The sequence below is a fragment of the Mytilus edulis genome, chromosome 5 (genome assembly GCF_963676685.1).
Source record: "Mytilus edulis chromosome 5, xbMytEdul2.2, whole genome shotgun sequence".
In the NCBI taxonomy this organism is placed as follows: Eukaryota; Metazoa; Mollusca; class Bivalvia; order Mytilida; family Mytilidae; genus Mytilus; species Mytilus edulis.
This window is the reverse complement of record NC_092348.1, coordinates 35,428,959-35,441,361: the sequence shown is the minus strand read 5'-3', so window position 1 is coordinate 35,441,361 and position 12,403 is coordinate 35,428,959. Positions and strand designations below refer to the sequence as shown.

The 12,403-nt window shown below is 32.2% G+C and overlaps 1 protein-coding gene across 25 annotated transcripts in view; it reads left to right on the top strand.

The window, feature by feature from the left end:
* The window catches only part of LOC139523528 (uncharacterized), a 38,864-nt gene that overhangs the window by 11,343 nt on the left and 15,118 nt on the right, over positions 1 to 12,403 (top strand). For 11 of the 25 annotated variants that reach the window (XM_071317608.1, XM_071317611.1, XM_071317621.1 and 8 more), the window contains 10 exons: positions 391 to 477; positions 1,860 to 1,898; positions 5,218 to 5,259; positions 6,105 to 6,173; positions 6,894 to 6,935; positions 7,948 to 7,998; positions 10,367 to 10,405; positions 10,659 to 10,703; positions 11,694 to 11,744; positions 11,997 to 12,032. In XM_071317608.1, coding sequence (XP_071173709.1) covers positions 391 to 477; positions 1,860 to 1,898; positions 5,218 to 5,259; positions 6,105 to 6,173; positions 6,894 to 6,935; positions 7,948 to 7,998; positions 10,367 to 10,405; positions 10,659 to 10,703; positions 11,694 to 11,744; positions 11,997 to 12,032 — 501 coding nt within the window. The remainder of the gene's footprint in view (positions 1 to 390; positions 478 to 1,859; positions 1,899 to 5,217; positions 5,260 to 6,104; positions 6,174 to 6,893; positions 6,936 to 7,947; positions 7,999 to 10,366; positions 10,406 to 10,658; positions 10,704 to 11,693; positions 11,745 to 11,996; positions 12,033 to 12,403) is intronic. The other 14 variants (XM_071317606.1, XM_071317614.1, XM_071317610.1 and 11 more) reach the window with 3 other exon arrangements.

The following is a 12,403-nucleotide window of genomic DNA, read 5'->3' as shown; positions in this document are numbered from 1 at the left end:
TGATATGTCAGAGTTAAAATGAAATACATCGGTCAAAAATATTTCAGATTCTACATGCATTCAATTTTAAAGCGTATATTCTGCATGGCAAAGTCAAATCGCAGTTGCACAATGTAAAAAAGATACATTTTCAAAGCAATTGAGTTTAAATGCACATGTATTTTTCAACAGGCGTAAGAAAGTTTTTTGACAATTCTACATAATTATATAAGTATCAATAGGGAGGGAGAGGAAATGAAAGAGAGTTTGGTTCAATAATCCAACTATGTCATTATCTTAAGGTGGGTTTTTTTTAGTTAATAACGTTTCAAATCAATGTCACCTCAAGAATTTGATGCGGCTGTGCCGCCGCCGACTTAGTTTGTTAAGCTTTATAATGTTTTCTTTCAGGATTCAAACTTTACAAGGCCCTTTCCTCAAACATATTACAACACCGAGGAAATGAACCAGCGGCTATATCAACCTCGCCCTCGAAGGGTATATGATTGCTTTGATCGCTTCTCAGTCATACTTTAAGGCCATTTTTGCCACATCATGTGATTTAACACATCATATATTGCTTGTTTTGCATTGGTATATGTATCATCTACATTTTGTTTTGTTGCATACAATAATGACATGCTTAAAAAAATATTTCTCGTTTATTATTTTGAAATTGAATTCGTTATACTAGGGTGCAATTAATGTCCGCCCTTTTCTTGAAACGTTTCAAACTTTAGACAATTAATGATCCATTCACAGTCTGAGGAAATAAAGTTCATATCATATGCTTTTCACTATAGAATTGAAATTACTGCTTTTGTTTAGTTTTACCCTACTGATGACAAGTCGTTGCAATGGTAATCCTGCTCAGTACGAGAGGAACCGCAGGTATTCCGCGTTTCATGCAAAATGTAAGCTCACTTGCTTTTATTCCATATAAATTTTCAAAACACAGCGTATAATTCTTATATTAACAGCTCTTGCAATGACAAAATATATATGCTATTAACATGTTGAATCTGAAAGTAAAATTTTAAACATAAAACTTGGACAGAATTGTATATAAAGACAAAAGTCGCATATACATGTATCGGGGCCTTTTATAGCTGACTGTGCGGTATTGGCTTTGTTCATTGTTGAAGGCCGAACGGTGACCTATAGTTGTTAATTTCTGTGTCATTTTTGTCTCTTGTGGAGAGTTGTCTCATTGGCAATCATACCACATCTTCTTTTTTATAAAGCTGAAATTTGAATAAAGAATATTTCCATTTCTAAGTTGATAGCTGGTTAATTTTTATTCAATTTTAATTATTGTTTATACATATCATAGGATAGCACTTTATTTTTACTCATTTCTATCAATTATGCATACTAACAATGTATATATAATCTAGTATCAATTACATTTTCAAGTTAATATGATATGCAATTTTTTTAAACACGATAACTGTTAGCACGACATAAACAATGTTTAAATAGTGTTGCTTGAATAAGCTGTTATTGGCGGAAAGATACGTTGTAATAATCTTAGTTGTTTTCATACAGATTGGTAACATTGGACAGAATGAAATGATTCGTTTTTCAGCACAAAAATTTCACAATTTCTATAATTAAACACCTATTGTAAATATAACAACTTCAGTTTCATTACAAAGCTTATAAATATAACACTTGATGACAAAGTTAATATTCCAAGACAGGTTATGCAAAGCAAACTTATTGATGGTTGGAACCCGATGCTCTCTCAACATTTCTACACTGTAGGATCCTGTAGGATTGTCCCATTTGCTTCTATTTCTAAATGATAAATTTATTTTTCTTACAGGTTTATGTTAAAACAATGTTTAAATTTGTATTTTAATTCATTTTTTTAATAGGCCCGTGATGACACGAGAATACCTATGGATCAAGGCAGAGTAAGTATTTAGTTTACGACGCTGAAAAATTACGTTAAATCGTAACTAGGAGGAATAAGATATGCATCGGACAAATAGCAATGGACGTTGTGCGCATGTTTCGTCCAAGGAATTCAAAACCGTATTTTGTAATAAAATTGAGAATGGAAATGGGTAATGTGTCAAAGAGACAACAACCCGACCAAATAAAAAACAACAGCAGAGGGTCACCAACAGGTCTTCAATGTAGCGAGACATTCCCGCACCTGGAGGCGTCCTCCAGCTGGCCCCTAAACAAATATATACTAGTCCAGTGATAATGAACGCCATACTAATTTCCAAATTGTACACAGGAAACTAAAATTAAAATAATACAAGACTAACAAAGGCCAGAGGCTCCTGACTTGGGACAGGCGCAAAAATGCGGCGGGGTTAAACATGTTTGTGAGATCTCAACCCTCCCCCTATACCTCTAACCAATGTAGAAAAGTAAACACATAACAATACGCACATTAAAATTCAGTTCAAGAGAAATCCGAGTCTGATGTCAGAAGATGTAACCAAAGAAAATAAACAAAATGACAATAATACATAAATAACAACAGACTACTAGCAGTTAACTGACATGCCAGCTCCAGACTTCAATTAAACTGACTAAAAGATTATGATTTCATCATATGAACATCAGGCACAATCCTTCCCGTTAGGGGTTTAGTATCATACCATTATAACATATATGAGAAGAACATAACCCGTGTCATGCCAACAACTGTTTTTAGAAGAAATGTGTTTAGTTCCGATGCAAAGACTTTATCAGTGACTCAATATTAACGACAAAATATGCAATCTTTAATGACTTGACAACAGTATCGTAATTATATCCCTTCTTAATAAGTCTATTCAAAGGTTTTGTAAGTTTCTGAGGTGAATACTGACACCTTTGTGCTCTATTAAGAATATTTCCATAAAAAATTGGATGTGAAATACCTGAACGTATTAGAAGTCTGCATGTTGAGCTATATTTACGAATGATGTCTTTATACCGATGATAAAATTTAGTAAATGTTTTGACTAGTTTGTGATATCGAAAACCCTGGTGTAATAATTTTTCAGTAATACATAAATTTCTCTCGTTAAAATCTAAAACATTATTACATACACGAGCGAATCGTACAAGTTGAGATATATAAACACCGTAAGATGGTGACAAGGGAACGTCACCATCTAAAAACGGATAATTAACGATAGGAAATGAAAAATCATCCATTTTATCATAAATTTAAGTATTCAGCTTTCCATTAGTGATATAGATATCAAGATCGAGAAAAGGGCAGTGGTCATTGTTAGTATTAGCTTTATTTAAAGTAAGTTCAACAGGATAAATTTCATTAATATACATACTGAAGTCGTCATTATTGAGAGCCAAAATATCATCCAAATATCTAAAAGTATTATTAAATTTGTTTATCAGATGTTGTTTCGATGGGTCTTTGCTTATTTTTGTCATAAATTGTCAACAATACAAAAACAGGTCCGCAATAAGTGGTGCACAGTTAGTCCCCATTGGAATTCCGATAATCTGACGATATACGGGATCCCCAAAGCGAACAAAAATGTTATCTAGTAAAAATTCAAGGGCATATATAGTATCAAAGCATGTCCAATTAACATTGTTTTTTTGTTTATTGCTACTAAAAAATGACCTAAAAGAGTTTGAACATATATATTCACATATTTTCATGGAAATGTGGAGGCTTTACAAAAGAAAAATAAGGTGACAAGGAACATGTATTTATTGGACGTAAAGAAGCCGTCCAATGCATAAGTTTATTTTATCCCATTTGTAAAACCTTCGTTTCTTTTTCACCCGTGCAACACACATTTCAGTAACGATGCTACTGTTTGACTATTTAGAGTTTGACTGAAACAAGCAGATTCAGTATGGCTTCAAATGAATATCAGTATAATCTCCCACACTTCGTGTAAAGTTTGCAGTTTTCCAATATTAAAGCAGTCCTGAACAATAGGTTTAAAATAGTAAACAAACTATTATAAAGAAATTAAAGAAATTAAAAATTGGAGAGCAATACACAAACAACACAAATGAACAGCGATGAAACAGATGTATGGATAAATTAAACAAGAACAGTCTTAAACGAAGATTATAGATCCTAAAACAGAAAGGCACCTGTTTGACCATTTTTAAAAGAGTCTTCGTTTAACAGCTTATGTGCCAGAAAAACTTATATGTACTTTTATTTAAACAACGTTAAATCTAAAGAACAATGATACTTATATCAGATTACGAAAATTCCTTCCGAATTATAAATATACAATTCAAGATAAGCTTATTTGGAAAGAATGCAGTATTATTTATTTTAAATCGTAAGTAGTGAAGTATGATTGATTGGGTCTTTGTTCTGCAGGGTTTTTTTTCGCAGATTCCCGTCGAGTTTGTTATCGTGCTCCTTTCATATTTACACAACATATATCACATAAAAAGCAATTTCTCAATCTTAAGTTTCATTTTACAGCAATGAGAAATTTCAATACTTAAAAAGTGTTTGCATAGTATGTTTATATTCATGGTATCAAAAAGACCAGATGGATTAATTATTCTTTACGACAGTTAGTAAACAAAACATATTGGCCTTTTTCCTGCCCTTTATACTTCATCAGAGTGATAAACACGGATATCTTTTCACATCTAAATTTTTATTTATATACGGTTGAGTTTTATGAGTGTGAAACTTCAATATACGTAGAAATTTCGTTTTGAATATATAGTTTATTTATATGTAGATGTTTCGTAAAATTTCACCAGATTGTCTTGGCAAAATGTTGCTCCTGTGTAGGTTAAAAGGATGAAACCATACTAAATCAATCTTATTTATGATACCTCAGATTTCTCTGTTGTCATGAATTTCTCAATTCAGTTCTTTTACAGATGTGTTTGATGGTCTGGATAAGAATTACGGAATAGAGAACAAACGGGGGAAAATTTAAAAGAAAAATGAGAAAAAATGGTCACAAAATACTTAATTTTTGAGAATAAGGGAGGAGAACTTTAATATAAAACAATAAAGTTATTTGCAAAATTGAAGAAAAAGAGAAAATGCCATAAAATAGGATAATATAGAATAGGCAATGTGTTAGTACACTGTGATGATGATTGTTGCTTTTTTTGTTTCTAGTCGAGTGTTGGTATTTGTGTGTTCTCGTGAAATGTTCTACACTTTTGATAATTTTTGTAATCTTTTTGACGTATATAATCAAATGGGAAGAAAATATATTTTCGAATGCACAAAGATAATGAATCATATATTTTTTTTATTTTCAGGGTTACAACGACCACAGACAAGAAGGACCATATACCGACAGGGTATGTTATTTGATTCGGTATATTGCTGTTTTAAATCCACTCACCCAAAAATGAATTTATTTAACAAAAATTAATTAACAACGGACATTTTTTTTACATAAATAAGGCCGTTAGTTTTCTCGTTTGAATTGTTTTACATCGTCTTTTCGGGGCCTTTTATAGCTTACTATGCGGTATGGGCTTCGCTCATTGTTGAAGGCCGTACGGTTACCTATAGTTGTTAATGTCTGTGTCATTTTTGTGTTTTGTGGATAGATGTCTCATTGGCAATCATACCACATCTTCTTTTTTATATGCATTGCAATGTACAGTAAATCCTTTATAACTTTCACTTGTCCATCCAATTTAATTAACTTGAAAACAATGTGCATTTAATATGTAAAATATCTAATGGTTCTTAAAAGATTTTCTCCTTTAATTCACAACTAGTGCACGCTATTTTTATATACATAATGGAATAAAGGCAACAGTAGTATACCGCCATAAATCGATTGAGAGAAAACAAATCCGGGTTACAAACTAAAACTGAGGTAAACACATCAACATTAAAATTAAGGAAAACAACGAAACAGAAACACTGAAGTGCAACAAAAAACCAAAACGACAATACAACACACACAGAAAAGAACTATAAAATAACAACTGTCATTTTCCTGACTAGGTACAGGACATTTTAAGAAAAAAAAATAGTGGGTTGAACTTGGTTTTGCGGCTAGCCAAACCTCGCGCTTTAATGGCAATGTTAAATATCACACTAAAATGACAACATTACATACATGTACTAATGGAACAAGAGATACAACTTAGAAAAGTAATTAAACATCTAAACAGAATGTCAATTTCAGGGTGGCTACTATGACCGTCGATATCAAGAAGATCACCATTATAATGACGGTGCATACACAGATCGACCGGTATAGTTCGCCTATTTTCAGCTTGCTTACATATATATTTGGCTTCATAATAAACATATTTTTTTAGCTAATGTACTTTATGAAGGTTTAGTGCGCTTACTGTATGCTTATTTGAATTTTTTTAATTGAATATTTTGTGTTAACACATATGCATATATTTGCTCATAGACTTTTTTGACTGATTTTTAGTTTGATTGCCCGTTTTCGTTGTGGTATTTAGTTTTTTATTCAAAATAATGTTTGTTGTGCACCACGTTTTATTCACAAAATTACTGAAAAATGTGCATTTCACCAATAATATTACCAATGTATTCCAATCTCATTAGCATAGATATATGACTAAAATCTTTTTGAAAGGTGAAAAAGAAGAAGTTTGAGGCAAAACTAAGACAAGAACTACATTAAATTATAATATTCAATCCGAACTTGAATTATTATAACGTCTAAATTGAATAAAGTTGGATTTTTGTTTTTCAATGCTCTTTAACTTTGTTATAAATTTTGCCTTTCATGTGTTTTTATTCGAGTGTCACTGATGAAATAACATTAACGATACCAATTTTTCTGCACCAGATGCGCATTTCGACAATACACTTACGTAGACGAAATGCGTCTGTCATACCAAATAACAATAGTGATGTCTTTGGTCCGTTTTTACCCTTTACATGTATGTATGGGGGTCTAAAATTTTCTGAAAGTATATCTTTATTTTATTTTCAGAGATATGATAGGCGTGATGACATGAATGGACCATCAGATAGAGTAAGTGTGAATCATTATCTTTCCCTGCTACGAATACGAAGGGCCTTGATGGCCATGTCTACAGTGAGGTTGTGAGTTCGAATCCATCATGCAGCATGTGCGCTCGAATCCAATCTTAATTGACTAGGATTGTCAGTTTTCCTATCGTTGGTCGGTGGTTCTCCCCGAACACTCCAGCTTCTTCTGCCAATAAAAACTGACCATCACGAATTAGCACAATATTGTTGAAAGTGACTTCAAACACCAATCAACCAATCAAGCAATATGTATGACCCGAATAAATCGCGCTCGACGTGTTATTTTTGGAAGAACTTTTGTTAAATATTTCGCTATAAACAGATTTTGAAGCTATATGCATTTCTGTAACAGTTTAATCATCGAAGAGTCGTGACAGGCAAAAGTGTTTAAGGTCAACTTAAATTGCATAAAGGAGTTGCAACATTACGCAAAATTTTCTTCATTATATATGCACAAACAGAAAGTTTACACAAAAGATGTACCCTTTAGATCGTTAAACTCAAACAAGAAATAAAAATTTAAAAAGTAACTATTTGTATAATCCTTTTAAAATAACACTTCATACCAAAAGTATGTCAAAAAATGTTTGAAATTTTGTTTACAATTGATAAACAGATTGTTCGTATATTTGCTCATTATGTAGGAAAAACTTTTGTTGCATTGATTATGTATTCGGTATATAATATGATGACGACAGAGCACACTTTAAACCCTGTTCTTTACAATGAAAGACACAGTTGGATATAATCAATTTTACTGTTTATAAAATGTTGAATTATTCGAAAGAGAAAATATTGCCTTATCAGTATCTACCACAATCTTTCGGAATTTTAGGATTTTAAGCTCTTTAAGATCACATTTGGTTCAACTGCATACCAAATTAAATTATAAACCTGGTATATTTTATGAGTTTAAAATGAAGGAAAGTCTGTGTTCCTAATATTCAAAAATGCAATTAGAATCGTAGTAACATCCAATATATTTTACGTTACAGGGGTACGATAGACGACCAGATGATCGGGATCGGGGTGCATACACAGACAGAGTAAGTATGGCTTTAAATATTGAACCCATACAAGCTTAAGGTCACTCGAATGAGAGTGAGAAATTTCATAAATTCTCCTATCATGAAATCCCTATTTCCAACAAAAGAATTAAAAGTGTAGAATTTATATAGACAACGTCCATTATTTTAGTTTTAATAAGGATTTTTGATCAATAAAAATAACTGCATCTATTTTCAATGACACAAGAACACACCCGCGAAATCTCGGGCATATACAGCTTGTGAACTGTTATAGGATGATTTTTTGTAAAAGATATTATGTATGGAGAATTTCATAAAAGGTATCAAAAGCCCTCTCCCTTTTTCCAAAGTCCGATATTTGTTTTCTTTCTGTTAAATCCAATTATTTTCGTGTTTCTGGCCTCAGACCACAATTATTTTTCTCCTTTGCTACAATGCTTCTTTTGGTAAAAGTCAAATTAAATTAAAAATTTGCACCGTTTTAAACATGAAATAACTGTAACTGCTTATATATAGACCATTATTAGTCTAATAAAATATGCTTCTAGAACAATCCATCAGTGCCTTTTCTTTTGAGAGCCTTATTAACATACCTATGGTAGGATATGAATCATGTATAAATGACTAAGACCGACTTAGGCTAATTTGAGGGGTGGTCGGAGGGGTCCTGATCCCGAAATCCCGGGCCTAAAATCATGAAATCCCGAGATGCAGAATTTAAAGAAATTCATATCACGAAATCACGAAATCGATAAATATATTCCCGCATTCCGTAAGGATCAATCCTCAAATCCCGAGCTTAAAAACACCCGATCCCGACGCCCCGAAAAAGGTCCTGCCTCCCTCTTATCTCTACCTTACTTTCATTTTTGCCAAATCACTATTTTCCCTTTCAACCATAAATTTGTATGCCCCATTTATGGGCATTATGTTTTCTAGTCTGTGCATCCGTGCGTTTTTTTCGTTCGTCCGTCCGTCCGTCTGTCCCGCTTCAGGTTAAAGTTTTTGGTCGAGGTAGTTTTAGATGAAGTTGAGCATGTTCTACTTATTTAAATATATATGCAAGTGGTATGACCCCTTAAATAGTAAACATTTCAAAGAAAACAGTAGACCGAATCAGGGACTTTCTATACTTACATAGAAAGTCCCTGACAGAATACAGAGTTTCTATTTATTAAAGTAGTATAATCGTACTTTGCATGAAGGTAAACGCCGAAAATAATTCTCCTCTCTAAGGAGGTATAATAATTGTGGTTTTTTCGATCTAATAACCATGATATGAAACGCGAAAAATAATTGTCCTCTCTAAGGAGGTATAATAGTTGTGATTCTTGCGATTTAAACACCATGATATGGAGAACGCCCTGAATGGCCTATTTATTTTTCATTTTTGTTATCTATCATACGATTGGTTGTACTTGTGTCACATGTTTTACTTATTTTAATATATGCAACTGCTATGACCCCTTAGATAGTAAACGTTAACATTTCAAAGAAAACAGTAAACAGAATACAGAGAGTCTATATATATACTAAAGTAGTATAATCGTAGTTTACATGTAGATAAACGCGAAAAATAATTGTCCTCTATAAGGAGGTATAATAGTTGTGGTTCTTGCGATCTAAACACCATGATATTGAGAACTCTCTGATTGGCTTATTTATTTTTCATTTTTGTTATCTATCAAACGATTGGTTGTATTTGTGTATGTTTCAACCCGGAAGTCTTATCTATGACTAAAATTCAGTCTGATGACGGAATCATATCCGGACTCCCTTTTTGCTGTTTTTCTCCCAAAATAACTCAATCTGAATAATCATAAGAATGGATGACAAATGCGACTATACATTTTACCTATAGGACACAGAGGCATGATGATTGATTTGTTGTGGAAGGAAGAGAAGCGACACACAAAATGAGGTCTTCTCGTTTAATAGTATAGATTAGAAATAAAGGCAACAGAAGTATACCGCTGTTCGTAAATCATAAATCGATTGAGAGAAAACAAATCCATGTGACAATCTAAAACCGAGGGAAAAACATCACCTATAAGAAGACAACAGCGAAAAGACATATACACTAAAAGTGCTATGCTCATTTCCATGCTTACATAAAAGAGGGACGAAAGATACCAAAGGGACAGTCAAACTCATCAATCTAAAACAAACTGACAACACCATGGCTAAAATTGAAAAAGACAAACAAACAACAGCACACATGAAACAACATAGAAAACTAAAGAATAAACAACACGATAAACTTTCTCTTTTTTAGAAGCAAACATTTTACCCTAGTAGATTTGAACATTGGTCAAATAGAATTTTTTTTATATAAAACTCCAATATTAATGAAAACATAATAATAAGTTGAAATCATAATTTACAGGGAGGTTACGAAAGACGAGATATGAATGGCCCAGACAGAGTGAGTACCACCTACTTTTTTCGCTATAACAAATTGAATGCTTTATTTTGATATAAAACCTGTACAATAATTTGATTGTCAAAATTTGAATTTACTAACTTATTCGGCATATCCGACAATATATTAATTTCACGGAAGTATTTTATTTCTTTTTACATGTATGTAACTATTGCTTTATATGTAAGCTTTGTACCAGAATTTTTCATACGTTTCCAAATTTTGATTTCCAGCTAATATTTGTTTTGATTTTTAGAGATTTGAAAGACCGCCAGAGAGAGACGTGTCACCAGATAGACGTGTAAGTATATTTGACCAAAATCATTACCACTGTTACAGTTTGTTAAGTAAAAAAAGTACTATTGGTAAGAGGAACAATAACAAAAACACGTAAAATGAAAACAACGCCGAAATTCTCAACTGATAATTATGTAATTCTAACATAACATCTTTTGGTCAAAGGTTATTAAGGTAACACGATACCGAATGACGTTACGCCACGAGTTATCGTTCCTGACGTTATCGAAAAACGTTCACACCTACAAGCCAATGCAGCAGGTTTTGCAATCACAAAGTGATAAAATAATGAAAAAAAATTTGGTAACTTTGTGACACGATTTATTTAACTACGGATAGTTGTACTTTAGTTCGCCATTTTTATAGTACATTTTTGGCTTTGAGTTTTCAAAGTGACAGATGTCGCTTTGAATTTCGAATTTTGTATGTTTGTCATGTTTTATTTGATAATGCTTATTCGTCACACTGACAAGAAGTCGTTTTATACCTCTATTGTGTAATTGCTTGTAGTTAGTATTAACCTTTCCAAGGAACGACTACAAATAAGTACTATCAAAAGAAAAACCCTATGCCTATATTTCTGTAAGTAGAAAATGCTTGAGTTGTCCATTTTATTACCCAGAAAAACAAAAGAGGTTACCTTTATTGTTGTTGCTCTGAATTTGTTTGTAAGTTTGAAAACAGTGTTCAGCATTTTGCATTTTTTGATAAATGCATACATTTGATCAATTTGTGAGGGAAAAGTTGCCATGTTAAAGCCAATGTTTTGCACCTTTAGGTCGAAAAGCAAAACCTTAGATTCCTTAAAACAGGACATTTCAAAACATATGAAAGTAAGCAATACCATGTGTGTATTCATTAAAGTACTATATGCATTTTTTTCTGTCGGGTAACACGAAAAACCAAACCCTGATCCATTACACACACAAAATATATATCGCCTATAAATTGGTATAGTTGAATTGATTTTCTTTATTTTGATAATTTTTTGTAGAGATTCAACGATCAACCCTCTTCATATAATGACGCACAATTGCAGGATAAGGTAAGTTGACTCCTAATAGATAATTGAAGTTGTGGTATGAGTGCCAATGAGACAACTCTCAATCCAAGTCATAATTTTTAAAAGTAAACCGTTAGAGGTCAAAGTACAGTCTTCAACACAGAGCCTTGGCTCACACCTATCAGAAAGCTATAAATGTTTGTTTTTTTTCTTGAATTCAATGGTGTTTTTTTTCTACAATCGAAAATATGTTTAAGGGTTGGCTAAAGTTATAATTTATTTTATCAATTTCAGTATGGCAATAGAACAACACAGAAGGATTACGGAGATGTAAGTATTTATGAAATCTTTACAGATGTACATTTGCATCTTCATACTAGTACACTTTTTTGTTATGATTTACAGATAATTTTTATTTCTTTTAAACGCTTTGAGACAGTTAATTGTTTTCGTAGTGAAAAAGGTATTAGTAAATGTAATGTACAATAAGCTATGCTAATTGGCGAAATATGAATGCATACCATTACCTTTTGTATAAGAAAAAGATATTGGATGACAACAGGAATGAGACCCCAAAAAAGTGAATACATATATTCGAAATTTCTTAAATATTTGCAATGTCATGTTTTAGTATCAACCAAGCCTTTAAGCTATATTTTAACCATAACGTATAGTGAAAGTTCGAATACTTCTTATTGTAC